The 26,523-nt window shown below is 40.0% G+C and overlaps 1 protein-coding gene across 3 annotated transcripts in view; it reads right to left on the reverse strand.

Moving 5' to 3' along the window:
- birc6 (baculoviral IAP repeat containing 6) overlaps positions 1-26,523 on the reverse strand; it is a 130,424-nt gene that overhangs the window by 7,663 nt on the left and 96,238 nt on the right. For all 3 annotated transcript variants that reach the window (XM_004574403.4, XM_004574404.4, XM_004574402.4), the window contains exons 65-71: positions 18,735-18,957; positions 17,209-17,354; positions 14,321-14,431; positions 12,809-13,026; positions 10,114-10,275; positions 9,717-9,794; positions 6,273-6,461 (exon numbers count right to left, since the gene is read on the reverse strand). In XM_004574403.4, coding sequence (XP_004574460.1) covers positions 6,273-6,461; positions 9,717-9,794; positions 10,114-10,275; positions 12,809-13,026; positions 14,321-14,431; positions 17,209-17,354; positions 18,735-18,957 — 1,127 coding nt within the window. The remainder of the gene's footprint in view (positions 1-6,272; positions 6,462-9,716; positions 9,795-10,113; positions 10,276-12,808; positions 13,027-14,320; positions 14,432-17,208; positions 17,355-18,734; positions 18,958-26,523) is intronic.

Consider the following 26,523-nt stretch of genomic DNA (forward strand, 5'->3'; position numbering starts at 1 on the left):
GAGCCACTCCTTTGTTGCCCGGGCGGTGTGTTTTGGATCATTGTCATGTTGGAAGACCCAGCCTCGTTTCATCTTCAAAGTTCTCACTGATGGAAGGAGGTTTTGGCTCAAAATCTCACGATACATGGCCCCATTCATTCTGTCCTTAACACGGATCAGTCGTCCTGTCCCCTTGGCAGAAAAACAGCCCCATAGCATGATGTTTCCACCCCCATGCTTCACAGTAGGTATGGTGTTCTTGGGATGCAACTCAGTATTCTTCTTCCTCCAAACACGACGAGTTGAGTTTATACCAAAAAGTTCTACTTTGGTTTCATCTGACCACATGACATTCTCCCAATCCTCTGCTGTATCATCCATGTGCTCTCTGGCAAACTTCAGACGGGCCTGGACATGCACTGGCTTCAGCAGCGGAACACGTCTGGCACTGCGGGATTTGATTCCCTGCCGTTGTAGTGTGTTACTGATGGTGACCTTTGTTACTTTGGTCCCAGCTCTCTGCAGGTCATTCACCAGGTCCCCCCGTGTGGTTCTGGGATCTTTGCTCACCGTTCTCATGATCATTTTGACCCCACGGGATGAGATCTTGCGTGGAGCCCCAGATCGAGGGAGATTATCAGTGGTCTTGTATGTCTTCCATTTTCTGATGATTGCTCCCACAGTTGATTTTTTCACACCAAGCTGCTTGCCTATTGTAGATTCACTCTTCCCAGTCTGGTGCAGGTCTACAATACTTTTCCTGGTGTCCTTCGAAAGCTCTTTGGTGTTGGCCATGGCGGCGTTTGGAGTCTGACTGTTTGAGGCTGTGGACAGGTGTCTTTTATACAGATGATGAGTTCAAACAGGTGCCATTCATACAGGTAACGAGTGGGGGACAGAAAAGCTTCTTACAGAAGACGTTACAGGTCTGTGAGAGCCAGAGATTTTCCTTGTTTGAGGTGACCAAATACTTATTTTCCACCCTGATTTACGAATAAATTCTTTACAAATCCTACCATATGAATTCATGGATTTTTTTTTCACATTCTGTCTCTCACAGTTGAAGTGTACCTCTGGTGCAAATTACTGACCTCTGTCATCATTTTAAGTGGGGGAACTTGCACAATCGGTGGCTGACTAAATACTTTTCTGCCCCACTGTATGTAGCAATATGTAGGCTTCTGATGAATCTGTAGGGCAAACACCACAACACTTCACATGCATGTGAAATATATCGCTACTATTTAGACAAAAATAATGCAACAAGGAAGGTTTCCAGTAATTATATCTGTGCTCAACCATGAAGGCAGTTGATTGTGAGGATTCCTCTCATCCCACTCATCAAAGTGTCACCTTCCTATGTCAGGAATCTAGGTGCTGAAGGTTATCCTGTACGAGAAATGACATGTTGTACTTAGGCAAGTTAGAGACGCGACAGAATCTGTCTCAAGACAGATCAGCTGAGCTGCAGCTGAGACCACCGTGTCAGAATACACTACTGCATCTTCAGCACCAAAGAGGAGTTTTACAAGGTCGCTAGTCAATGACTGACACGAGTCTCGCTCTTCAATTCACATATGGTTGTCCTCTTTTCACATAAATGGACTCGACTCCCTGCTCAAATGAGCATTCCTCCCTGTTCAGAATGTGCACATCATCACTGAAACAATGACCACTGGCCTGTAAGGTGTAAACAGATTATGGTACGCTTGCGTGGTGAGGTAGCTCATCTGAGTTGTGCCACCTGCTTAGCCAGAGGTTGTTTGGTTCCTGCATGTTTAATTCACTATATTACTTTGTGCTGGAGCACCAGATCCTTGGGTTGGACTAAAGTTTGGTGATGTGTGCTTTAGGGTTTAAAAGCCACAGAGATGTGTTTTGAAGAGAAAAAAAAAAAGACATCCCAATATTCCTGACACATAAGGGATCGCTAATAGTCTTGGTTTAGGCAGTGGTTGTCGTTCTCCTGTCCTGGATTGCCTGGATTATTTTTAGGTATCGTCATAGCTGTGACAAAGGTGGAATAACAACCTTTACTCAGGGCTTTTTTGATAAGATATTCTTCTGTTAGCCTGGGGATAGTGTTAACTCTGTGTTGTAGCATTCTGATAAATCCCAGTTTGTGCTTCAATGCATGAGAGTCAAACCTCCAGTCAACCAGCTGGAACACTCTGTGTCAATGTCTGCCTCAGCTGAGGACATGAAGGTGCTAAAAGGCCAGTGGTGAGAAAAGCACATGGGAGTACCTCACCAAGCTTCATTAAATTTCCTTGCGCCTAACGTGTGTTATTGCTCAGCTGGGTGGCATTGTCAAGTCCTACTTATGTCTCCTCAATATCTTTTGCTCCAATACTCCATTTCACCTACTAGATGTCACAGATTCATTTTTTACATTTAATTTGAGCATTTACTTCTGTATAAAGGCCAGAGGGGTTTCTACTGTTTCGCCTTTAAATGTCACTAGAATACAAGCAACATTGATTGTGGATACATGCCAATTATGTCCTGCAACATAATTTCCTGATTTCCTGGGACTCTGTGAAGAACATGGAGAGGAAAGGCAGTTGGTCATAGTGATATACCTGTGCAGGAATGAAGAGGTCTAGGAACAAAACGCAGAAGATTTTTTAAACCATACTGTTTAACAATTTTGGAGACTGAGAAGATACCTGTGGAATGGAGAAGAAGTATGATGATGCTGACTTTCAAGAATGAGGGTGATGTGCAGAGTTGTAGTAACTAGAATGATAAAATTGATGAGCCATACCAAGAAGGTATGGGAAAGAGTTGGTGAAGCTAGGTTGAGAAGATAAGTAACAACTGGTGAGCAAAAGTATGGCTTCATGCAGAGAACACGTTAAACATGGTATTTGAGAGTTTTGATGGAGAAGTACAGAGAAGGTGGAAGTAAACAGAATGTCAGAAGGGGTTGCACTGGGTCTGTGGAAAGAATGCCAAGAGAGGAACTTGGGGATTACATCAGAGATGGGTCTCCTCTTGTTTGCAGTGATGATAAATGAGGTCTGCCTGAGCAGAGTGTCTGTGGACAATTATGTTTGCAGATGACATTGTGATCTGTAGTGGACATAGGGAGCAAGTGCATGAGACCCTAGAGAGGAATGAAAGTCAGCAGAAACACAACAGAATACACTGTGAATAAGTGTCAGGGGTGATTTGTGACAGGAGGACAGACTGTAGTGAGACCTACATGGTCTATGGCTTAGAAACCGTGGCACTAACAAAAAGACAGGAGGCCAAGCTGGAGGTGGCAGAAGTGAAGAGCCTAAGATTTCCATCTGGAGTGACCAGGATGTACAAGATTAAAGATGAGCATATCAGAGGCATATCAGGTTGAGTGTGTTGGAGACAAAGCCAAGGGTGAGATTATAGTGATGGTTTGGACATGTATAGACGAGAGACAGTGGATATACTGGACAAAGGATGTAGAAGACAGAGCTGCGAGCAGGAAGAAAAGAGGAATGTATGGATTATTGTATTGTAGGAGGACATTCAGAGGGTTGATGTGACAGAGGATGTTGTCAGGGATAAAAATAAATAAACAAACAAACATAACAACAACAAAAAAACATCATTGATTTTATACAGTACAGTTTTCTAAAAGTCAAATCTTTGGGCATGTTTGCTGGATGACTGTGTACATAAGCATTTCCATAGTCATAAGTGTTACTTTATGTGAGTACAAGGTATTTTCTGTCTTTCTGGCCATTTGATTAAAAAAAAAAAAAAGATGAGTACTGGGTACTGGTACAGCTCACCCAGTTGAGAAGACGACTCATTTACTAAAATGCCGGTGAAGGGTCCCACGTTGGTCTTTTTGGCATGTCTTCTACTCTCTTTCCTGTGCACTCTCAAACCGAAACATGTTTTTCTTGTAGCAGATGTATTCTATGGTAATGTTACTCAAATTGGGCTTGAACAACTTTTTCTAAATTAAAATTTCAATATGACAAAGAGTTTTGTAAACCTGCACTGAGTCTATTAACAATGTGAAACTTCAAACCAGGGTGATGCTGACTCCACCAGATATGCCACAGGTAATTAACATTAATTTAGCAAGTTAGTCAAACCAATCAGTGGTGGTTGTTATGCCTACTGCATACTGATTAGTGGTGTAATATTCATCTAGAGGGTCTGCCAGATTAAGCCATTACAATCCAAATAGCCTTAAGTGGTAGGATGGTAATAAAACCCTCCAACACTAAGCTTGTACTTAAAACCTACACTCTGAAGATGGAACACATCTTTTATGGAAGAAACATATGGAATAAACTACTTGGTTAGAAAGCTTTAGCTCGTGCATGTTGTTAAGAAATGCCTGAAAATCTTCTTTTTATTGTTATAAATTCTAATGATAAAAGAAGAAGAAAGAACAACGTCAAAAGAATATTAGGCAATTGAAGCATATTGGAAACACCTGAATGAAAATGACAAGGAACATATGATGGATACAATCTCAATAGATCCAACTGATGGCAGTATAAATTATTTGAGATGTTGAATTTGAAGATTGTATTTCTGCCAGAGAAATGGCTAGTGTGTCCCAAAGCTTGCCACTTCTATACAATTTTTTGGCACCTGGCAAGTGTGACTTCACACACAGTGACACTCTTGACAGAGCAGAGGGCACAAGGGATGGATGGAATTGGTTTACTGTGTGGTATGTAATTTTTGTATGATGCATTAACAGGCAGAATGTGTGATTTCTCAACTCATACTGCTCAGGTTAATGGACCCGCCAAACGATGAATAAACACCAAGCCTCTGGTCTGTCCAATGATGTCCAATTATCCTGAACATTTACCAAAGGAGAGAAATGCATCTTTAAAGCTGAAAGCTCATTGCTAGCTCTAATCATTCTTACTAGAAGGGCATTCAGAGGATGTCCTTTTAACATCAACAACAAAATGTAATGTGTTCTCTCTTCATCATGCTCTGCCTCTCTAAACCATTTAGTGAAATTGGTCCAGGTATTTTTTTAAAAACAAATTCAACTGGAGACAATTTGGCTTTTACTCGAATGAAGAAATTCTGAATATGTTTAATGCATTTTTTGTATGAACTTCAACTTGAATATACAGGTCAGGGACATTTCTAACAGTTTTCATTCTTTATAAAGCAGAAAAAAAGCACAAACATCATTTCTGAATTTCTTATATTTCTTCTCCTGAGACGGGAAAATAAAACAGGATTCCAATCCTAACATTCTGAACAGATTGTTCATTATCAGTATCGTTATGTCCATCCCATTCATGACTAACATTTACTCCACATTTCCTCAAGCAAGAAATTTTTATGTTAGTAAAGTATAAGGTAAAATGTGTGGTCGCCTGCCATATATTTATTTAGATTTGTTCCATTTAGTCTGTTTTTCTCATGTAGTGTCATCATGATGATGGGATTTTTTTCCTTTTCTCCCTCTGTTCATTTCTCCCTTTCTCATTTTCATCTCTAAAGCACTCCTCTTCCTTCATTTTGCTTTCCTGACATTTCTGAATGAGCCTGCTTTGGATGAGCAGGTTGAAAGATTGTTATCCTCCCCTGCACTGTCTGTCTCACCACAGGCCATTTAAAACATTGCAAGGAAATCAAAAAACTGTGAGGGAGAGAGGGGGGAGGAGAGGCAGGCCCACCTCCAGATGCTGCGATCCACCAAGAAATTCTTGTGAAAGGAATTTATTTACTTATTTGTTTTTAAATGGCTCTTGGGGAAGAGAGGTTTTGTTTTCGGTTTTCAAATGTGATGCTGAGAGGCATGTAACCAATCTACTACGAGGATGAATCATCCAAAATGTTGTATTGACTACAGAAGTATAAAGGAAAAATAAGATTTAGTATAAAAATACATAATAATAAATAGAAGCACGAGATCAAAAAGTAAATTAAGCTGTCTGGGTTAAAGTAGTTGCTCAGTACATTGATGTGAATACCAGGGTTAATACTCAAACTGAGTCCAAGTCTACAAACGTTAAGGGGCCTGGGTCTGGGGAGAAATCTTTGGATCTGGTGTCAGCCAGCAGTTTTCACGTTATTCAATATTAGCGGCTAGAACTGGGTTCAGGGTAAAGTTAGGTTTTGAGAATTAGTTGTGATTTTTAGCTTGGTGTTAAAAACAAGAAAATATGACAACTGATCATCCAAACAACATCAAAGTCGACACTCACCTGGGTCCAGTTTTTGTGTTGTTTTCTACCAGAAGGATTTTTTTTTTTTTTTTTTTTTTTTAAAAGCAAATTGAAGAACAAGGTTTAAGTGTAAAAAACAATGGTCCCTACCTCTTTAAAGCATGGAGAAGGGTTGCGCATTTGCTCCAGCATGGCCCACTTGACAGTGGCCTGTCGGATGTTGCCGTCGTATTCCCGAGAGCTCTGGGTGCCACTGGGAGTTCCTCTAGATCGTTCATACCCTGGCTCATTGAAGTAAGGCTCAGCCACCAGGATAAGGGACTGCACTGACACTAGCACCTGGTTTGCAAATTAAAGGAAATATGGGAAAAATGGAAAATGTGATTCAGGATTTCAATTGCAGGCATTATTATCATTATCATTATTATTATTATTATTATTATTATCATCATCATCATCATCATCATCATCATCATCATCATCACCACAATAATAATAATAATAATAATAATAATAATAATAATAACAACAATAACAGTAATAATAGCTTAGTGCAGCTTCCAGATAAGCTAGGAAGAAAAAAAACCAAAAAACAAACAAACACATTTTAAGACTTACAACCAAGTTAGGTATAATCCTGATACACTGACAAAATGAGCCTGAAATCCCCTCAGTGTCCTCAACATATGAATTGATCTTGGCAATGGTGTACACTTAAGAGTCTGACAAAAGCAAGGGATGTTTTGGCCCCATAAAAATACAGCCTTCAATATATCTTTATTAACAGCTCCATTAATGACTCGGCCTGTCTCAAGGAGACTAAGGACATCTTCCTGCATTGCTCTGTCTGTTCCAAGCCACTACATAACCAACAATGACGATGTTGTGATTGGAGGCCTGCCTGCTGGCCTGAGCCACTGTGGAGCTGGATGAACTTGAAAATGCTCCATCAAGTTGATACCAATGACCTTCAATTGATACAGTCTGCTCCTCTTAAACTGGGCTGCCTAATTTCAGAGCCAAAATCCACTCCAGATGATGACCACTTTATTCTAGCCAACTCCGGTCTCCTTTTCAACATATTTTCCAATATTGATCACACATTATAATCAAAAGACATCATCCATTCATCGATTCATTCTCTTCCACTTATCTTTGTCTCAGTCAAATAATGATCTGAGGGATGTGTTAACATTTCATGTTTAGGGACATATGTATTTATCCATAGACAATGTAGCAGACTGAATTTAACACAAGAAATTACAAGAGTAAGATAATTATTTAGCTTGAAATAAACAAAATCTAGGCTTCAGCAAAGTCCAGACAACTGTACTGACACACACACTGTAATAACATGGGAATGGTTGGTCATATTAAAGTCCTGTTTGTGGCACATTAGTATATGTGAGGGGGCAAACTCCTCAAGATGGGTGGTGACCATGGTGGCCATTTAGAAGTCGGCCATCTTGGATCTTGGAGCGGATCGAAATTGTGTTGATATCTGGTGAACGCAGTAACCGGGTCATTGCAGCAGATTTCAATGCAAGACACCCTACGAGACCATCCATCTCCCACGATCCCTCAAAGACTGTTGGAACAACAAAAGTGATGGTTTGGTGTGGGTCCATTCTTCATCAATGGAAACCTCAAGGCCACTGGATATTTGAAATCGCTACATGATGATGTGTTTCCCTCTTTATGCACTGAAGCTGGCACGTTCCCTGAGTTTTTCCAGCAAGATGGTGCACCACCACATTATGGGTGCCAGGTCCGAGCATTCCTAGATGAACAGTTTCCTGGAAAGTGGATTGGTCGTCGTGGGCCAGTTGAATGGCCCCCAAGGTCTCCCGATCTGACCCCCTTAGACTTTCATCTTTGGGGTCATCTGAAGGCAATTGTCTATGGTGTGAAGATGCGAGATGTGCAGCATCTGAAACTACAGATACTGGATGCCTGTGCTGGCATTTCTCCTGCGGTGTTGCTATCAGTGTGTGACGAGTGGGAGAAGAGGGTTGCATTGACAATCCAACACAATGGGCAGCACATTGAACACATTTTATGAGTGGTCAGAAACTTGTAAATAACTCATGAAAGAATAAAGTTACATTGAAACCAAGCACACCATTGTTTTTCTTGTGACGTTACCAATAAGTTTGATGTGTCACATGGCCCTCTTCCTATTGAAAAAAAAGGTTGTATCCAAGATGGCCGACTTCTAAATGGCCACCATGGTCACCACCCATCTTGAGGAGTTTGCCCCCTCACATATACTAATGTGCCACAAACAGGACTTTAATATCACCAACCATTCCCATTTTATCACGGTGCATCCATATAAATGGCCCACCCTGTACAATGAGATTCAAGTCCAAATACGTTTTTCCTAAATAGAAACTAATGGTTCCAATTGAGAAATATTAATTTTATACATTTTGGGACATCGGTGGCAAACAATATACAGTTAAAGAAAAGTGAAAAATGTTTAATGATACATCACTAGGAGGGCTAATAATAACTATGCTAGGTTTGAGACTTAAAATAAGTCTTTATGTGGATTACTCATCATTGTATTTTCTTGAATAACAGCTTTAAAACACACTTTGTTTCAATACAGATCCTTTAGGATATAACATTTCTGGGCCAAATCTTGCAAAGGTACCTGGCCTGGGCTACTTGATCATAAATCAACAAAATAGTGTGTATGTGTATTTTCACAGTTTATATGGAGCCCATATATAGTCGTATGTATACATGACCCCCTGTAAAACCCCCTGAGCACATACTTTTTTGTTTTTGTTTCTTCCGGTAATCACACTGTTCTTAGTTGCTAAAGTTCAGCTTGTGGAACACTGCTGCGCCTGTCAATGCCAGTTCTCTCAGAGAGACCAGTAAAAGGGCATTGGATGACACCACTGGCAGGAAAATTTTCAATAATCAGTTTGGTACCATACCATTTTAATTTTCAGATTTATTACTGCTCTATGAACTTTATGCTGAAAGAGGAGTACTGGAAACAATACTGTCACTGGTATATGCACACACATGAAAGAAACACCAGTAAATTCTTCTAGCAAGCAAACACATCAAGAAATAAAGACATGCAGACCATCAACCTTTATTACTAATCCTATTTCAAAATGAATGATATCGAATTTTCAGTTCATCTACATCTGATTTTAGAGAGGCATCTTTATGTCTACATCCAAAGAAAGGTTTAACGAAAAGGGGAAAAAAAGAAATAAAATTAAAATTAGAAACATTTCAGATTAAGAGTCTACAAAATCAAGTCTAATGACAGATGGCATCTTGGGCATACATGCCAACTGATTGCAACTTCCAGATGAGTGATGTGTGTAAGCAGGCATAACCCAGAGGCTGAAATGATAGTGGTTTGTGTTTGGTTTATCAACACCCACACAGTCATAAAGAAAAATAATAACAGAACTTTAAAAAGAATCCTTCATGGTAGCTGTCAGAACCCCAGGGCCATTAATACAAGGTTCCTAATAAACTATAGCCTATGACACAAAGACTGAGACAGAAGCCTGCTGATCCATTGATACAGGTGATTGTTATGATGGAAAACCATCTTACCTGTAAAAAGCTTGAGGTCTGTGGGTTCCATTTCTCTTCTGGTCTCCCGTGCCATGTGTTGAGGATACTTAAACAAACCTGATTAATAAAAGACAAACAAAACATTATGTGCCAAAATCCATGTGTATTACCAATGTTAAACATACATTGTCTGATCTATAGAGTGGTTCAGATATTCATTGAAGCTTGTTTCAGTGAACACACACACACACACACACACACACACACACACACACACACACACACACACACAGCAAAGTGCTCAACCATCTAATCAGATTATCTGCACAGCTTGTTTCTTCTACTTACAGTACCAAAATTCTGAGAATTCAGTGAATTGGTTGGCAGATTTTGCAATTAATACACATTTTAAAAAGAAGAAAAAAAATACATTTACTTTGCCATCATTGTAGAGGTTTGGGTTAAAGCGCACACTGTGTCCGCCAGTGGTCTCCAGATTGACCAGAGGTGGTGAGTTGGGATAGTCTTGGGGAAAATAAACATCAAATTCGAAACAGCCATTGGCATATGGTGTGTCAGCTGGACCAGTGATGAGAACCTATGAAAACAAACAAAAGGGAAAGCTTAAATATAAACAAAGATTAGTTATCAGCTTAGTCATTATCACGCTGAAAGAGGGTTAATTGGAGAAAGGTACTGATAACAGTAAATTTAGATTTTAACAAAAGTGCAAATGGCAAAAGTTTTAATGGAGAAATGGCGCAGACACAGCTAATGCTGTTTCACAGCTGCAACAAAGTAATTACAAACAGGCCAAAGGGTAAAATTAGAGGAGAATTCTAACTACAGTACTCACTGCTGAGCATTTGTGGCAAAATCTGATTTATTTCCTAAATATAACAAACATAAATATAATGTCTAATTGATATTGAGTAGACTTGCTGTTTAACTAGAGTTGCTTCACACAGCACAGTTCATAAACACAGACGAGGGCAGGGACATTGACTGCCCAATAAATGAACAACCCTGCCTTCATGTTTAAAGCTCTCTTTACCACAACAACAAGGATATTGGCTGATAACACTGACAAACAACGGGGACAACTAAGCAGTCACTATGCAATATACTGTGCCATAGACCATTTGGCTGCTACATCTCATTAATGAGTATATTTCATTGCTAGCTTGCCTGCACTCAGTGGATCTGCGTTCGACTACTCCGCCTAGGCTGCACTGTCGAGCACAGATCCACTGAGCGCTCAACACAGACAGCATCGTCAGAAGGAAAGTTGATAAAATAAATTGAAACATTTGTATTGTTCGATACATATGTGTACCGAACCGAAAGCACTGTATCAATCGGTTCAATATCGATACGAATATCGTTGCACCCCTAATATATGCATGCACACACACACACACACACACACTTACTTTTTCACCAATTTTGTTTTATTCTGATTTCTTACTGTGCAATTTCTGTCAGTGTTCTGCTACTGGAAACTGAATTTCCCAGAGAAACCTACCCGAGGGATTAATAAAGTTCTATCTAAACAACATCACTGGCAAAAAGCAATGACATGACTCCCAGACCACTGAATCTTTTTCCCTTGTCTAAAGTTCACAAATTAAGTCCAAAAGTTTACAAACAGAATCGGCAACCAAGGGCACCTCTAGCAGTCTAAAACCCACTGGGTTAACGTCCTACTTAATACTGGCTACTTGAACAACACAAGTCACTACAGTAGTACGTATAGGGACCAAATAGTCTACAACAATGGGCCAGATAAAAGATTTAAATATTCTATTGAAATCAAGGACTTCAGAACAACTTTGGGTTCAATGACCTCAAGTCATCTTAGGAATGAATTTTCAACCTTGGCACATCTTTCTTTTATGAGTTTCTATCATTCCTCTTGGAAAATTATTCAACCTCACTATCAAGTGCTTGAATTAATGCCTCAATTAAAGGTAGGTGTATGGTGCTGCTGGACCAAGTCTGGACTAAGAACTTCTAAATACCTCTAGTGAACATATCTATGCAGGTGCATTGCATAAGATATTCTATTCACATACTGAAGTGCTCACTGAATTTATATCGGGCATATTCTAGTCCAAAGTAAGGTAGACGTGTTTTCCTTTCATAATGCGAACATCCTGACCCTTGTGCAAACGACCACATTGGTCTTGAGTAGTGTTAGGGGTTTTGTAACACTGAGATTACGTAGCAGCTACACTAAGATTTCTGGAGGGCACTGGGTGCCACTCATGCATTAAGGTTATTTTGACATGAACATTCAGGCACATCACTTTCATTGCACTTTCCACCAAAGTCAAGTAAATCTGGTGTGGAAGCATTTTGAGACTGAAACTGACTGTGCCACCTGGAGAGTGCTGAATAAATGCAGTTGGCTGTTTGGTTATTAATTTAAGGATGTGGGGTGAGCTACTAGGATGTACTGACCCCTCACAGATCTTGATGTTTCCACCTCATCAGCCACTGTCCCTCTCTGCTCATGCTATTCCTTGGGCCATGCTATTATAGGGGGAAGTTAATTTTGGTAAATTCTGAACATGTTTGCATAACAGGGGCGTTAACTGAGGTCAAAGATATTTTCTTACTTCAGTTTGTGATTACAGATAAGAATATACATCCATCCATTGCATTTCTTGACTAATCAATGTCAATGTTGCACTGTTGTGTGCAGTGTTTTAATCATATGTCAGCTTTGTTGTTAGTATGCTGCGTCTTTATTTGGAATATTTTCCTGCCAAAATGGAGCTAAACAGATGAGAATTTTGACATTTAGCAAAGGAGACTTTGCCATTAATCAACTTGCGGTGTAAGAGCCATTTATCAAATGTCACTAGGGGAATGACTAAGAGCTGCTGATGACAACTCATATGGCAGGAGCACCACAGAAAAACAGCACACAAAAATCCTGGGAGTGTTGATTCACTCACCCACTTCTCACACGAGTGGATTCTACTAAACCCAGAGTGCATTCTCAATCAAAACAGTTACTACAACACACAATGTATCCTCTGTATTCTTATCATGCAGTGTGAAGTCATCGTAGCCTGCTATAAATCTGTAGCCCTAAGCCTAAAATAGCGGATAAGCTCTATTACCTTCATGATATCCAGCCTCTCCTCATCGCAACGGACAAAGACACTCGAAGAAGCAGACAGAGGCAGAGAGGTGGACAGAGTGACAGCCTCTTGGGCAAGGCGGCGAGATCTGGCTGCGCTGTTTGTATCACTGGCGTTCTTCACCTGAGACATGTAGTGGTAGTTCACCTTGAACATCAGCTTTCCATCCTCATCTTCTGATACCATTTCAAAGGTGTCTGGACAGAGAACAGACACACAGGTCAGGATAAGTTCAGCGCATTACTGTGCTCAACCCAATTATAAACACAAGTGAAAATGGAGTTTTTTTCTTTTATAAGCCATATTCAAACAGATAAAATGCGATCTAAATTCACGGTAATAATTAAAGCAATAAAGGGAGATGAAATACTGTTTGTGGTCGTGGTATGTTACCCGTTACAGGAAGATCGACCTGCTGTTCTGAGTTTATGAACCTCATACTCCATTCCAGAATTAATCAGATCTTTTATATTCATTTTTATTCACTTACATATACAACACACACACACACACACACACACACACACACACACACACACACACACACACACAGAAAGATGGACACTATAGAACCATGACAAAAAAAGATAAATAAATAAAATAAAATGGACACAGCAGCCCTGCTAGCACTAAAAACTCTGGACTCTTCCAGAGAAAAGGCTAATGAATTCTGTGTGTCCCAGGTTAGCTCACTGTCAGCATACTTGTAACAAGTACTTGTAACAAGTCTCATAGCGAATATATTTATTATTTTTTTTAAGATCTCAGATCCAACTGATCTGACATCGATGTTTGTGCTTTATGGCCAGGAATGTGAACTTCTTGTGAATAAACTGGTAATAACAGGGATTAGTAACAAAACAAAATTTAAAAGAAAAACTGTTTTTTAGTTAAATGCTAGAATGACACATACTGCACACAATTTTTATTAACATCCTTATGCAACAAGTCTCTTGTACCTTCATTGAATTTATTTTTAACTCCCGATCTGACTGTACTTTTTTACCACAAAAAACAAAAGTGTGTAAGTTACTGAACAAGTGCAATATCTTTTATAGCTAAAATGCTACAAAAAAAGCTCAGATATTGCTGTATATTGTTTAAACAATATACAGCTTGAGTCATAACGTGAGAAACATTCAGATGAAACAGCCACCCTGTCTTGAGTTGTCTATTTCTATGCTGTCTGCATACCCAAACACTGTTTACAGTCAAGTCACTTACAATGACCTCAGACATCAACCTGCTTACAAAATCAATTGCAAGACAGCAAAAACAGTGTAATTAATCATGACATGGCTGAGTGGAGAGTGATGGACAAGACAAAAGAGATCAGCTGGATGGGAAAGTAGCCTGATTCTGCTTCCCTTTCAGAATACTGGTGTGAAGACATTAGTAAGCATGTCAGACATGAGATAGAACAAGAAGATTTATAGCAGAATGGTGCATCACTTTTTGTGTGTATATATTTACTGATTGATAGAAACTCACCAAACTGTAGTTTTTTCATGGCAGCTACATATTTTTCCTCCAGAGAGCGGAGTACGGACAGGGGCTTCGGCCGGCTTGACACCTTCCTTGAAGACTCCACTAGTTTCTTCTCTGGTAAAGAAAAGGTTGAGAGTAGGGAGCAAAAATATCAAAGCCCAGAATAAGGAAAAAGACCTAGGAATGTGTTTTATGTTTAGGTGTTTCTCACTGTGCTCATCTTTACCAAAACCTCCCACATGCCCAACAGGTTTGTTATATACTGAGAGTTAATAATAAAAGTCAACTCTACCTCTCACTTATCACATCTGGTTTCAAAACACCAAGACGACAATGACAAATACTCAGCTAGAGGCTTCAAAATGGGATTTCAGAAACCAATGCAACTAAATCCATTTGGTGCACAGTTTGTGTGTGTCTGACCAATGTAGCCAGGACCACTGAACAAAGGGATATTTTCTGTGCATCTAAGAGTCCCTTTAGAAATGAAGTGTCCTTTAACTCAAATGAAGACTGAGGAAGTGCAATATAAATTATGTCCTGCTACATTCACAAATGGAAATTGATGAGGTACAAACTAAAACCAATACATTCAAACATAAAGGTTCTGTAATAAATTCTTGCTTCATTAAGGTTCTAGTCAATATTCAGTTTTAGTTTGAAGTGTTAAGTCAATTCAGTTTGGAGGCTTCAATTTTAGATGTCACTGACCTACATTGCATTATATACAGTTATTCAGCCTTGTTTATTTAATTCAAGGCGCTATAAAGGGATGAGTTATTTCTAAGACTTTTGGATAAATACTGAATTTCAATCAGCATACATTACGTCTATTAGTGTTACATTTAGTAACTGTATTTTCTGAGATTAATTAATAATAATACTGTCTTCACCTAGCTACCAAGACATATAAGCAACAAGGCAATTAAATAGTATTGTGACAAAATATTTTACAATTCAGCGGCAGGCTCATAGTTGCTGGCCCACTGAGGTGATCTCAGCAGCTTTCACAAACACAGGAAAAATGATAGAAGTGATAAAACTTACGAGAAAAACAAGAATGGGTCAAAGGCTATGCTCTCCATTTCCACTGCTGAGATTAAGTGTAAAAAGGAAATAGTGGCAACAGCAGCAATATAATTACAATATAAGACTCAAATTTTTTTTGTCTGCCTACTCTATAGAGCAAAGGCACAGCTAATTGTCCTGGAAGATTTCAAAGGCGAAGACCAACTTAATGGATGAATATGCAGATCTTTTACAGAATGTAAAAGATAATCTAGACAACCTATTCCACAGAAAATGTTGCCCTCTTACTTAAAAGATCTATGATTGGCCAATGTTTTCTGTGGAATAGATTATCTAAAGCTTTAAAATAGAACCTAGAATTCAGGGTTTCTGCAGGTGTGCTAACAGACATGAACCCTATAATTGCAATATGCTCAAAAGTACTCTACTCCTCCACCATTAAATCAAATTCACAGTTTTTTCCTGCTCTCAAGCACATCAACAGTCATCAATTGCGAGACAATTATTTACAAGCTCAAGAAAGAATATTATACAATTTTTCCATAAGGATATGTTTAACAAACAGAACTGCAATTGAATCTTGGAGGAATACAAACTGTAGAGAGCAGTGGCTGATATCATTATCTGGCCTGTTCAGATAACTGAACACTTCAAAGGGACTTTTTCTCTTCTCAGTCAATATAATCAAAACAGAGGAGGATGGTAACTCATGTCAGAGACATTTCTTAAAGCCTCTACACTAATTAAAAGATTATTCATGTATTGTGCACTAATGCTGCAAAGCTATACACTGGACAACTCTGCATAACTGGTAATCATAGAGCCCTTTGCTATATGGATTTCTTTACATGAAATGACAGAACATTAATCTTTATCTATAGCCCCCTACCTCACATGCACACTTCCATCAAGTCTAATAGCCAGCTCCCCACGTAAGTGCTCAGTTAGATGACCAATTTATGTAGACAGAGCATAAAAACTTAATGCAGGGAGTAGCAAGAAATGGATGGGTGGGAGAAACCTAATATTGTAATACTGTGAAGCAGCAGAAACAGGAAATGTGTCATGCTTCATCATGACACAGACATTTTACTGATGGCACTGCTACCTTAAGATGGCTAATGACTTGTCTCTCTTTATTTTTCGATGTCTTATACATGTTAGGTCATATGTACTTTGGCCTTTTCTATTCTTCAGTCTGAATCTTGTGTTACAATTTTAACTGACTGTTTATCTTTGTAGGGCTCATACGACATTTCAGAACCCACCTTGGAGGAGGGAGAAAAAAAACCCCCAAAACAAAACATAGGCCAAGGAATGTGGAGCAAATTTAAACAAGACAAATTTCCCACGTGTGGGACTAATAAAGGTTATCTTATCTTATCTTAGTAGCATATAGTCCATCATCCACCACAAAAGCTACAGGGTAACATTAGAAGCAGATTTAGATAACAGTGAATGTGACCTGCAGTTTCAGACAGTTTGGTCAAGTTCAAATTTTCAATAACAGTCCAATGGTGTCCTTGATTGAAATTAAATTGTCGGGCTGCAGTCAGTCATTTAGACTTTGATAAGCTAAAGACAATAGATCTGGCACCTGCTAAAATCATTCAGCTCAAGTTGTGACACGGGAAATTTGGAGGGAGGGAGGGGCGTCTCAGAGCTTCACATTTTTTTAAAAATATTTGATTTCCAAACTTGTTTTTATACAAATCTGGGTATGTGGTGTGTTCACTTAAATGTACTGAACAGTGTGACCTGAGAGCCTTCAGATTTAGAGCAAACAGTGCAGAGAATGAGAACTCGGCAAACACAGTTGTTTTTTAGGTAATAAAGCCTCATGTTAGGCTGTGTATACATACCCTGGTTGGCCTGCCGTAGGTTTGTAGTAGCAGCGTAGACTATCTCAGCTGTCCTCTGGATGTCAGGCACCAGCAGAGTCAAACCCTCGGGCTCTGGGTCTGAGCTCTCTGATTTTGCCACACCTTTACTTTTATCTTTCTTTGACCTGGAACACACACAGATTGTGCTGTTTAATAACTTGTTGTTTTTTTTTAGAAATTTTTCTGAAACAAAAGATGATTATATGGATGCAGGTTTTATTGCTATAAATTATTATTATTGTTATTATTATTAAGATCTGTTGCCTGTTATTTAAATTATCCACTTCTCTGGGAATATAACCACGTCAGTAATCTAGATAACAATCCCCATCCCCAGTTTACACATTTTTACCCTGAAAGAAAATAAAATTGCTATATAAGATAACAATGTGTTTGTGTGGTGCTTCTCTTCCATGGCCACTCTTAGAACTTTGCTCTGCACATTTTAAAACAGTATTTTACATTCTGCCAAATATATGGGCTCAACAGCTGCTTTCATCAACCCAGAATTGTGACTTAAAAATGAAGACAAGTCCCTAGGAAACACAGCTGACAGTTCAAGTGATCACTCTCAGTGCCTGGGTATTTTTCTTCAGTTTTTAAAAAAAAATAAAATTAAAGTCCCTATTTTGTGTGTGGACCTGGAATGTGAGTACTGTGCTTGTATAATGTCCTATGGCCATCAAAATGATGCTCCACACAAGAAAGGCAACGCAATGCAATAAAGGTCTGTCATTTTAAATGACATCTGTCCCTTAGGTTATATCACAGACATTCCCATTACACCTGACATGGATTCTAAACTCCTGTGGCTCAAAATCTTACCTGCACCAACCACTATATGCCTTCAATAAGCTATCTTGCTCTCACTAACCTGTTATGAACTACAAGGTTTGCTGCCCCTTGGTATGTTAAATAAACTATGCTGGCAGCATGACAGCTACTGCAACATTCATGGCAGGCATTTTCTAAAAATACCTTCAAATGCATCATTCATAACAAGGCACTGTGACATGTATGTACACAGTGTGTGTGTGTGTGTGTGTGTCAATCTCACTACAGTATGTTGTCAAAAAGCTTACAGCAGCAGTGGTTGAGCTGAGCGTGCTGGATATAATAAAAAATGCACATACATTTTTTTTTTTTTTACAGAGCACAGGCAGTGTCCCTTTTGGGGTACATTTTAATGGTAAGTGTGAATACAGCTTGAGAGATAAAGAGCCCATCTTCAGCAGTATTGTTTGTTAATGATAATGAAGAACTGGGATAGTAAGGTCTTGGCTACATCCAATATTCAACTTAAATTTGTGGTGACATAAAGGATCTGATTTTTGTAATCTAAAATGCAATGAAAAAAAAGAAAAAACAAAACAAAACAAATAAACAAAAGAAGCCCATAAATGGTTTAAATAATTGAGATCACTTAAAAATTTAAAACCTTAAACTCATTAAAGCTTTCTCTTAAGGTGAAAAGAGTTATTCCCACTTGATTTTATTTGTGTCACCTGAGGCGATTGGTGTATGTGTCAACGCATGTTTTCATCTTTGCCAGCAGCATCCCAACAGAGGTTTGGCCCTCAGCATGCTCTTCGTCCTCTTCTTCCTCATCCTGGCCTGGGTCTCCAGTCAGAGGCAGCAGCAGAGGAACCAGTGCCGTGCAGGTAGAAATGGCCCTCAGCAGCTCCAGTAGTGCTCGATAGAGGGGGACGTGGCGTGCCATATCTAGAACTGTAGAGACAACGTGGATACAGCGTTACATGTTTGCTGGTAGATATAACCTAATCTAGGGTCACCATTCCCAACATCATGGTCCAGAAAACTGATTGCTGTGAAGTTGCTCACCATCTGTTCAGTGCTGCCACTATTGACATGATTCAATATTTCAGCAGAACCTATGAACAAAGTAGTGGAGTCCTTTCTGCAGCTTCCAGACACTTGTGAAGGCAAACTAATGACTAAAGACTTCTGCCCTGTAGCCTAAAGGAGATGGAGGTTTTCCAACAACATAACAAAGACTTGCATTACACTTTGTTTTGTATAACAATTTAAAAAAAAAAAAAAAGTAGAATTTCACAAGAAGGCAGCACGGTGGTTAGCACTGTTGCCGCACAGCAAGAAGGTCCTGAGTTCAATTCCACCATCAGGCCGGGGTCTTTCTGTGTGGAGTTTGCATGTTCTCCCCGTGTTTGCGTGGATTCTCCCTGGGTACTCCGGCTTCCTCCCACAGTCCAAAGGAACTCTAAACTGCCCATAGGTGTGGATGTGGGTGTGAACGTGAGCGCGAATGGTTATCTCTGTCTATGTGTTCACGCTGCGACAGACTGGTGACCTGTCCAGGGTGTACCCCCCTCTCGCCCTAAGATGATAAAGGCTCCAGCCCCCCGCAACCCTGAAAAGGATAAGCACAAGTGGATGGATGGATGTGGAATCTGGTTTAGCTGTCAGGGCCTCTTCTAGCTCAGCTTAGTAAGCCATTACCATGGAGATGTTGTGGGCTCTTACCGACAGAGCTGCTGCCTTGTAGCACTTATCCATAAGGCTAGACTAAAAACGGTCTGTCTTGGAGGGGAGGGATGGAGCCGATGAGGGTAGAGACGTCTTCGGGTGAAGATGGCTTACTACCATTGGCTCCACTTGCGGCATCTGGCGGAGGCTGACTGACTCCATCCCCCTTACAATCCAGCAGGGAGCTCCCCACGATGGGGTGTTTTCTCACTGTATGGCTTTGCTTTCCACGTCACCGCTATCTCATTGAGTAGCTCGGGGAAAACAGGCAACATATACTTCCCTGGGTTTTTTTTTTGCATTTGGCAATTTCTTACCATCAAAACAAGATTTTACAACCCCAGTTTGCACAGCGGGCCACAGATTGTAGACCCTCGCATCTTCGGACTTGTACATTTTCCTGCACGTCGGCATCCAGGGGAGACGGCGGTGACAATTTTTCAACCTCGCTGGTAGCTGAGGGCTTTGCAGCTCAGCGGCCACACAAACCCAGAGACCTCATGGAGCCGCAACCCACAGTGCTCAAGATCAAGCTGCAGTCCACACCACTGCGTAGTGCCAGAAAACATAAAGGCCTCTATCAGAGCCCAAAACACCCTGAAGAATGTCTTCGGTAAGAATATATGTACGACCATAAATAACAGTGAACTTGCCTAGATGCTTAGCTACTTAACAAAAAAGCTCTTTCGCCCAGTGTGAAGTCAGTCTTGTAGTTTTATTTCAAGATGTTTGAAGATATTCCAGTCTGGCTACAAGGAGCACAGTGTTTGACAATGTCTCTTTTTCAAGGTTTGGCTGCCTTCGGTAAAAGTCTGATGACAAGTAGCCACAGGAATGGAGAAAGGGATTCCGAAAGTGTTTGAAAGAGGTCGCTTGTTTTTTTGTTTTGTTTGTTTAGAAAATAAACTATTTGGCAAATGTGATTTATGACTCAGTGTTGGGCTCATTTTCAGTTATTGTTTGCATGAAGCAGCACCTTACAGAAGCCATCGAATACAAGGGTCTGTTGAGACAGTGTCAGCCTCCGCTCTTGTTTGTGGCTCCCAGACTGTTTTACATTTATATTGAAATTTCCAAGTCCTTTCTGTTCTACTCCTAGCATCTGCACAACACTGAGCTTTAATCCTTTAACCACTGTCTGTGGATGACACCTTGCAAGAAATCTCAATCCCCTTTTGATACATCTATGTAATTACTGGGGGCAATCGAATCCGAATTCCTCCTATGAATTGTCAATGTCCGGTTGTTTTCTCCAACCTTAAAAGGAAGAGGAAACCAATTTAAGCAGGCTCTACTGAATGGGGGAAAAAAAGAATATTCGAGCATCTTTTAAGCACATAAGCAAAACACAAGATTAAAATCAGACAGTTTCAGAAGGAACATAGGCAGTTAGTTTTAAAAATTTTACTGCTTTAAAGACACAGCAAAAACCTCTGTTTGAGCAAATCACATAATTTGTTTTGACACTTTCTATAAGCAAAAGTAATATTTCTATCCTTTTTTAACATGGCAAATTGTAAATAGACTGGTTCTTATACAGGGAGTGCAGAATTATTAGGCAAGTTGTATTTTTGAGGAATAATGTTATTATTCCTCAAAAATTCCTGACAGTGCGCCCCAGGGTGGCTGTGGCTACAATATAGCTTGCCATCACCAGTGTGTGAATGGGTGGATGACTGGATATGTAAAGCGCTTTGGGGTCCTTAGGGACTAGTAAAGCGCTATACAAATACAGGCCATTTACCATTTATTGAACAACAACCATGTTCTCAATGAACCCAAAAAACTCATTAATGTCAAAGCTGAATGTTTGTGGAATTAGTTTTTAGTTTGTTTTTAGTTTTAGCTATTTTAGGGGGATATCTGTGTGTGCAGGTGACTATTACTGTGCATAATTATTATGCAACTTAACAAAAAACAAATATATACCCATTTCAATTATTTATTTTCACCAGTGAAACCAATATAACATCTCCACATTCACAAATATACATTTCTGACATTCAAAACAAAACAAAAACAAATCAGCGACCAATATAGCCACCTTTCTTTGCAAGGACACTCAAAAGCCTGCCATCCATGGATTCTGTCAGTGTTTTGATCTGTTCACCATCAACATTGCGTGCAGCAGCAACCACAGCCTCCCAGACACTGTTCAGAGAGGTGTACTGTTTTCCCTCCTTGTAAATCTCACATTTGATGATGGACCACAGGTTCTCAATGGGGTTCAGATCAGGTGAACAAGGAGGCCATGTCATTAGTTTTTCTTCTTTTATACCCTTTCTTGCCAGCCACGCTGTGGAGTACTTGGACGCGTGTGATGGAGCATTGTCCTGCATGAAAATCATGTTTTTCTTGAAGGATGCAGACTTCTTCCTGTACCACTGCTTGAAGAAGGTGTCTTCCAGAAACTGGCAGTAGGACTGGGAGTTGAGCTTGACTCCATCCTCGACCCGAAAAGGCCCCACAAGCTCATCTTTGATGATACCAGCCCAAACCAGTACTCCACCTCCACCTTGCTGGCGTCTGAGTCGGACTGGAGCTCTCTGCCCTTTACCAATCCAGCCACGGGCCCATCCATCTGGCCCATCAAGACTCACTCTCATTTCATCAGTCCATAAAACCTTAGAAAAACCAGTCTTGAGATATTTCTTGGCCCAGTCTTGACGTTTCAGCTTGTGTGTCTTGTTCAGTGGTGGTCGTCTTTCAGCCTTTCTTACCTTGGCCATGTCTCTGAGTATTGCACACCTTGTGCTTTTGGGCACTCCAGTGATGTTGCAGCTCTGAAATATGGCCAAACTGGTGGCAAGTGGCATCTTGGCAGCTGCATGCTTGACTTTTCTCAGTTCATGGGCCGTTATTTTGCGCCTTGGTTTTTCCACACGGTTCTTGCGACCCTGTTGACTATTTTGAATGAAACGCTTGATTGTTCGATGATCACGCTTCAGAAGCTTTGCAATTTTGAGACTGCTGCATCCCTCTGCAAGATATCTGACTATTTTTGACTTTTCTGAGCCTGTCAAGTCCTTCTTTTGACCCATTTTGCCAAAGGAAAGGACGCTGCCTAATAATTATGCACACCTGATGTAGGGTGTTGATGTCATTAGACCACACCCCTTCTCATTACAGAGATGCACATCACCTAATATGCTTAATTGGTAGTAGGCTTTCGAGCCTATACAGCTTGGAGTAAGACGACATGCATGAAGAGGATGATGTGGACAAAATACTCATTTGCCTAATAATTCTGCACTCCCTGTATCGTGCTTCTTCATACCACCTGGCTGATTCAACTATGCACACACTCATACTTCAACGGACTCCTCAACTTGGGGTTTCTGAGCTACAAGCAGCGCTTTGAGACCTAAAGGGGACCCATTAACCTGATTTATTATTAGGGTTCAGATTAGCTTTGCAAATTTCAGTGTAAAATAATTTAATTTAAAATTCTTTGGAAACCACTCTTTGCAAAGTCACAGGTCCTGTAATCAGTAACCTTTTTCCCCACAGAAAACACCAAGCTCAGCTATGAAATGCTTGGTTCCAACATTTGTTGAAATATGAGCTTAATCTTAATCCACAGAAATGTGTCATGGGCAAAAGATGTACTTGGAAATATTGACATTTATAATATTTAAACTAGCGTGACAGAGATTTTAGTTTCAAAGTGAAACGACTCAACAACTACTGGATGGAACATCCATATTACACACAGACGGATTCTAACAATTTCTGCCAATCCAAAATGTGCAGAACACTCATTTGGATATCACAGCTCTCTCTGAATAAATTAATATCCATGATATCTGTAGTCTCCATCACCAAATGGAAAACTGAACAATGATGTAGAGCAAACGGCAAAGACAAGAATCTGACCTTTTGTGCTCAGCCACAAGATGAGCTGCAACCCAAAGAGGATGAACATCCATCAAAACTATGACCATTCTGGTAGTGCTGACCTGCAGTCATTGCAGCACTGAGAACAGACAATCTCCACTCTGTGTGATTTAAGGCCTTCAGAGGGCAATATGGAGACAGGTGTTTGGCGCAGCAATTCTGGATGTTCAGCCTGATTAATAGTTATCAGGCCTATAGACCTGTAGGAAAGCACCTGTGATGAATTAGTGTGGCATGTATTAGAGCTGCTTGAAACAAAAGTATTACTGCTGGATCCTGTTCACCCATTTAATCTCCACTAGTTTTAAATCAATCGTCTTACTGAAATTATGCATCCATATGTTGCATACCTCCAGAAACACAGTGATGTTAAGATGTAGATATTAAAGGCAGTCTTCGATTAAAGTCTCTTTAGTAGACAGAAGCAGTAATTTTCTCCCCTAACTTTTCAATTAACCACTGTGTTAATTTAATGCCGTACTGACAATTTTTGGTATCAAAAAACAGTGTCCACAGTGAAATACTCATTTAGATTCAGTGTTGGCTGATGCTCCTGTCTGCTTGGGGATGTGGAGTAATTTAGGGTTGGTCACATACTATGGATCAGAACAGTTATTTCAGGGAAACAGTAAAATACTGTGAGCTGTAGGACCCCTTTCTTTATTTAAAAGTCCAACATTTGTCTGCTCATTATAACAAAGCTTACTTCTTGTGAACGAAGAATTTTAAAAACCAGAGTGCTCATCAATCCAAAACAAGACAAATGATCTAAAGGAGAAAATTCATGACTATTGCTTCTTTCCATAGAAGGGGGAGTCCTGCTAAAATGACACAGAATCTAAGAATTCGAGCCAAACATAATTAGAACTGTTAATTAGCCACTGTAAGAAAAACACCTAATAGGAAAGACGACATAAGAAGAAACACCTGCTCTCAAAATGTTAAAATGCAAGTACACACGCTTTCAATTTGAAGGTTTTATGCATCAAGATAATTCACAAGTAGAATAGATTTGAGACAGTTGAAAATCTTCCCAGAAGCAGACATCCCAGTAAATTCACTGCATGACCAGACTGTGCAATGGTCAGAGAAACTGGGAGGAGAAAAAAAAGCTCAGCTCAGCACATTAAATGTTACAATTCGTCACGACCTCGTGGATGGTTTGCTTAGAAGGGTTGCCATAAGAATGCCTCATCCTTCTAAAAAGAACACAGCAGCAGATCTTAGATTTGCAAAGCAGCATTTGAATAAATCACAAGACTTCTGAAACAACACTCCCTTCTTACTCTGTGAGGAAACGCGTTAGTGTAGCATGTTCAGTCAACCGTTCACACCCGGCCATACAAGAACTTCTTTCAATGCTTCTTCTACAGAAAGGCTTTCTATCTATCATTCACATTCATAATGATGGATATACTTTAGAGACTAACTGCCGATTAGAGTGACTGCCCCGGATGACCTGCTCTTCCTCCTGAGCTACAACCACCTCAGATGCTTTATTAATCATTAATGCAGAATTCCAAAGGACTCAACTTCTTTCTTGCAAGTATACGCTCATTAATCATAACATTATGACCACTGAAGTGAAGATGAAGTGTTGTGAACTGATGTAAACAGTTTTTGATCTAGCAGTGAGTTATTGTAAACAATGGTTGGGGAAAAACAAAAGACTTAAACCGCTAACTGCTACTTTAAAGTTCTAAGTTTGCTAGTTGTTCAAGTGACTAAAAAGATATCTGACATTTGCTGATCTCTTTGTAACAACATGCTCTTCTTAATGTTAGCACCCAAGGAGACAACAGATTTTGACACCTTTCATCATGAACTTTACATACCACCACAATTAGTAATTAAAACGGTCAATAACACCAAGTTAAATAACATTAAACAAGTGTTCACTGAGTCCGCTTTAATGGGGAAACAGGAGAGTTGATGCGTAGGCAGGTTGCTGCTACAAGGGACGGGTGTTGAGCACACGGGTCACACTGAGTGGGTGGCAAATACTGTGACTCAAGCACGGCTGGACAGTGTCAGGTCTTCCTGACCCCTATAGGGCAAAGGAATAGAGCGGGGAGTAGCTGAAATAGTAAGACTGTGACATGCCTCCGCCAACACACAGTCTGCCTGAGTGGACACCGTAGATAATGTGCATCAAGGAAAGTCTGTGTGGAACAACCAGAAAAAAGTAGCCTGGAGCTCTGTACCATTTTAAAGCACAGAAGAAATAGTGGCTGCATTTTTGTGCAAAAAGAATCCCTTTACAATCCAAGCTACTCAGGTTACTTAGTTTTGGGTTGGCACACACTGTGAACACAGTAACTGGGTTAGAATAAGTAGGAAAACAAAGTGCCTACCAAGAAATAAATAAATAAACACAATTCCTCGCTTCTATTTCTAACTATTGGGGCCAAGAAAAAACAGCCTCTTTTGGGTTTATGTTTTATTATTGCCATTTATGCATAGAAATTTATAATCATTTATGCTTAGAAAGTATATAAATGTTTGTAGACTGATAGAGGTTTGATCCTTAGCAGTCTGTAAAGACTGTGTGTGCCTTCCAGAGTGTTCTGGCATGCACATACACACCCTAAGGTCATGAGAGAGGTCATACCTTCTCTTCTTGATTTATACTATAGGAGGACACCTACTCTGTATCTGCATCTGCGTAAGTATAAGTGCCTTTTGTTTAGGTGGACCGCTGGACTCCTGGCACCAGCTTTGGGGACTCTTCACAGGGTCACATGTTGATCCCACACACACGCATGCCTATACGTACACACGGATAAGGTACTCTTTGTTCACATGTATGCCTGTGTAAAACGTCATATGTTAATGAACTTGTGCATAGACGTGTAACCACAATAAAGAGCAGTGCTACGAGGGAGCAGACGA

Source organism: Maylandia zebra, linkage group LG13, assembly GCF_041146795.1.
Source record: "Maylandia zebra isolate NMK-2024a linkage group LG13, Mzebra_GT3a, whole genome shotgun sequence".
NCBI lineage: Eukaryota > Metazoa > Chordata > Actinopteri > Cichliformes > Cichlidae > Maylandia > Maylandia zebra.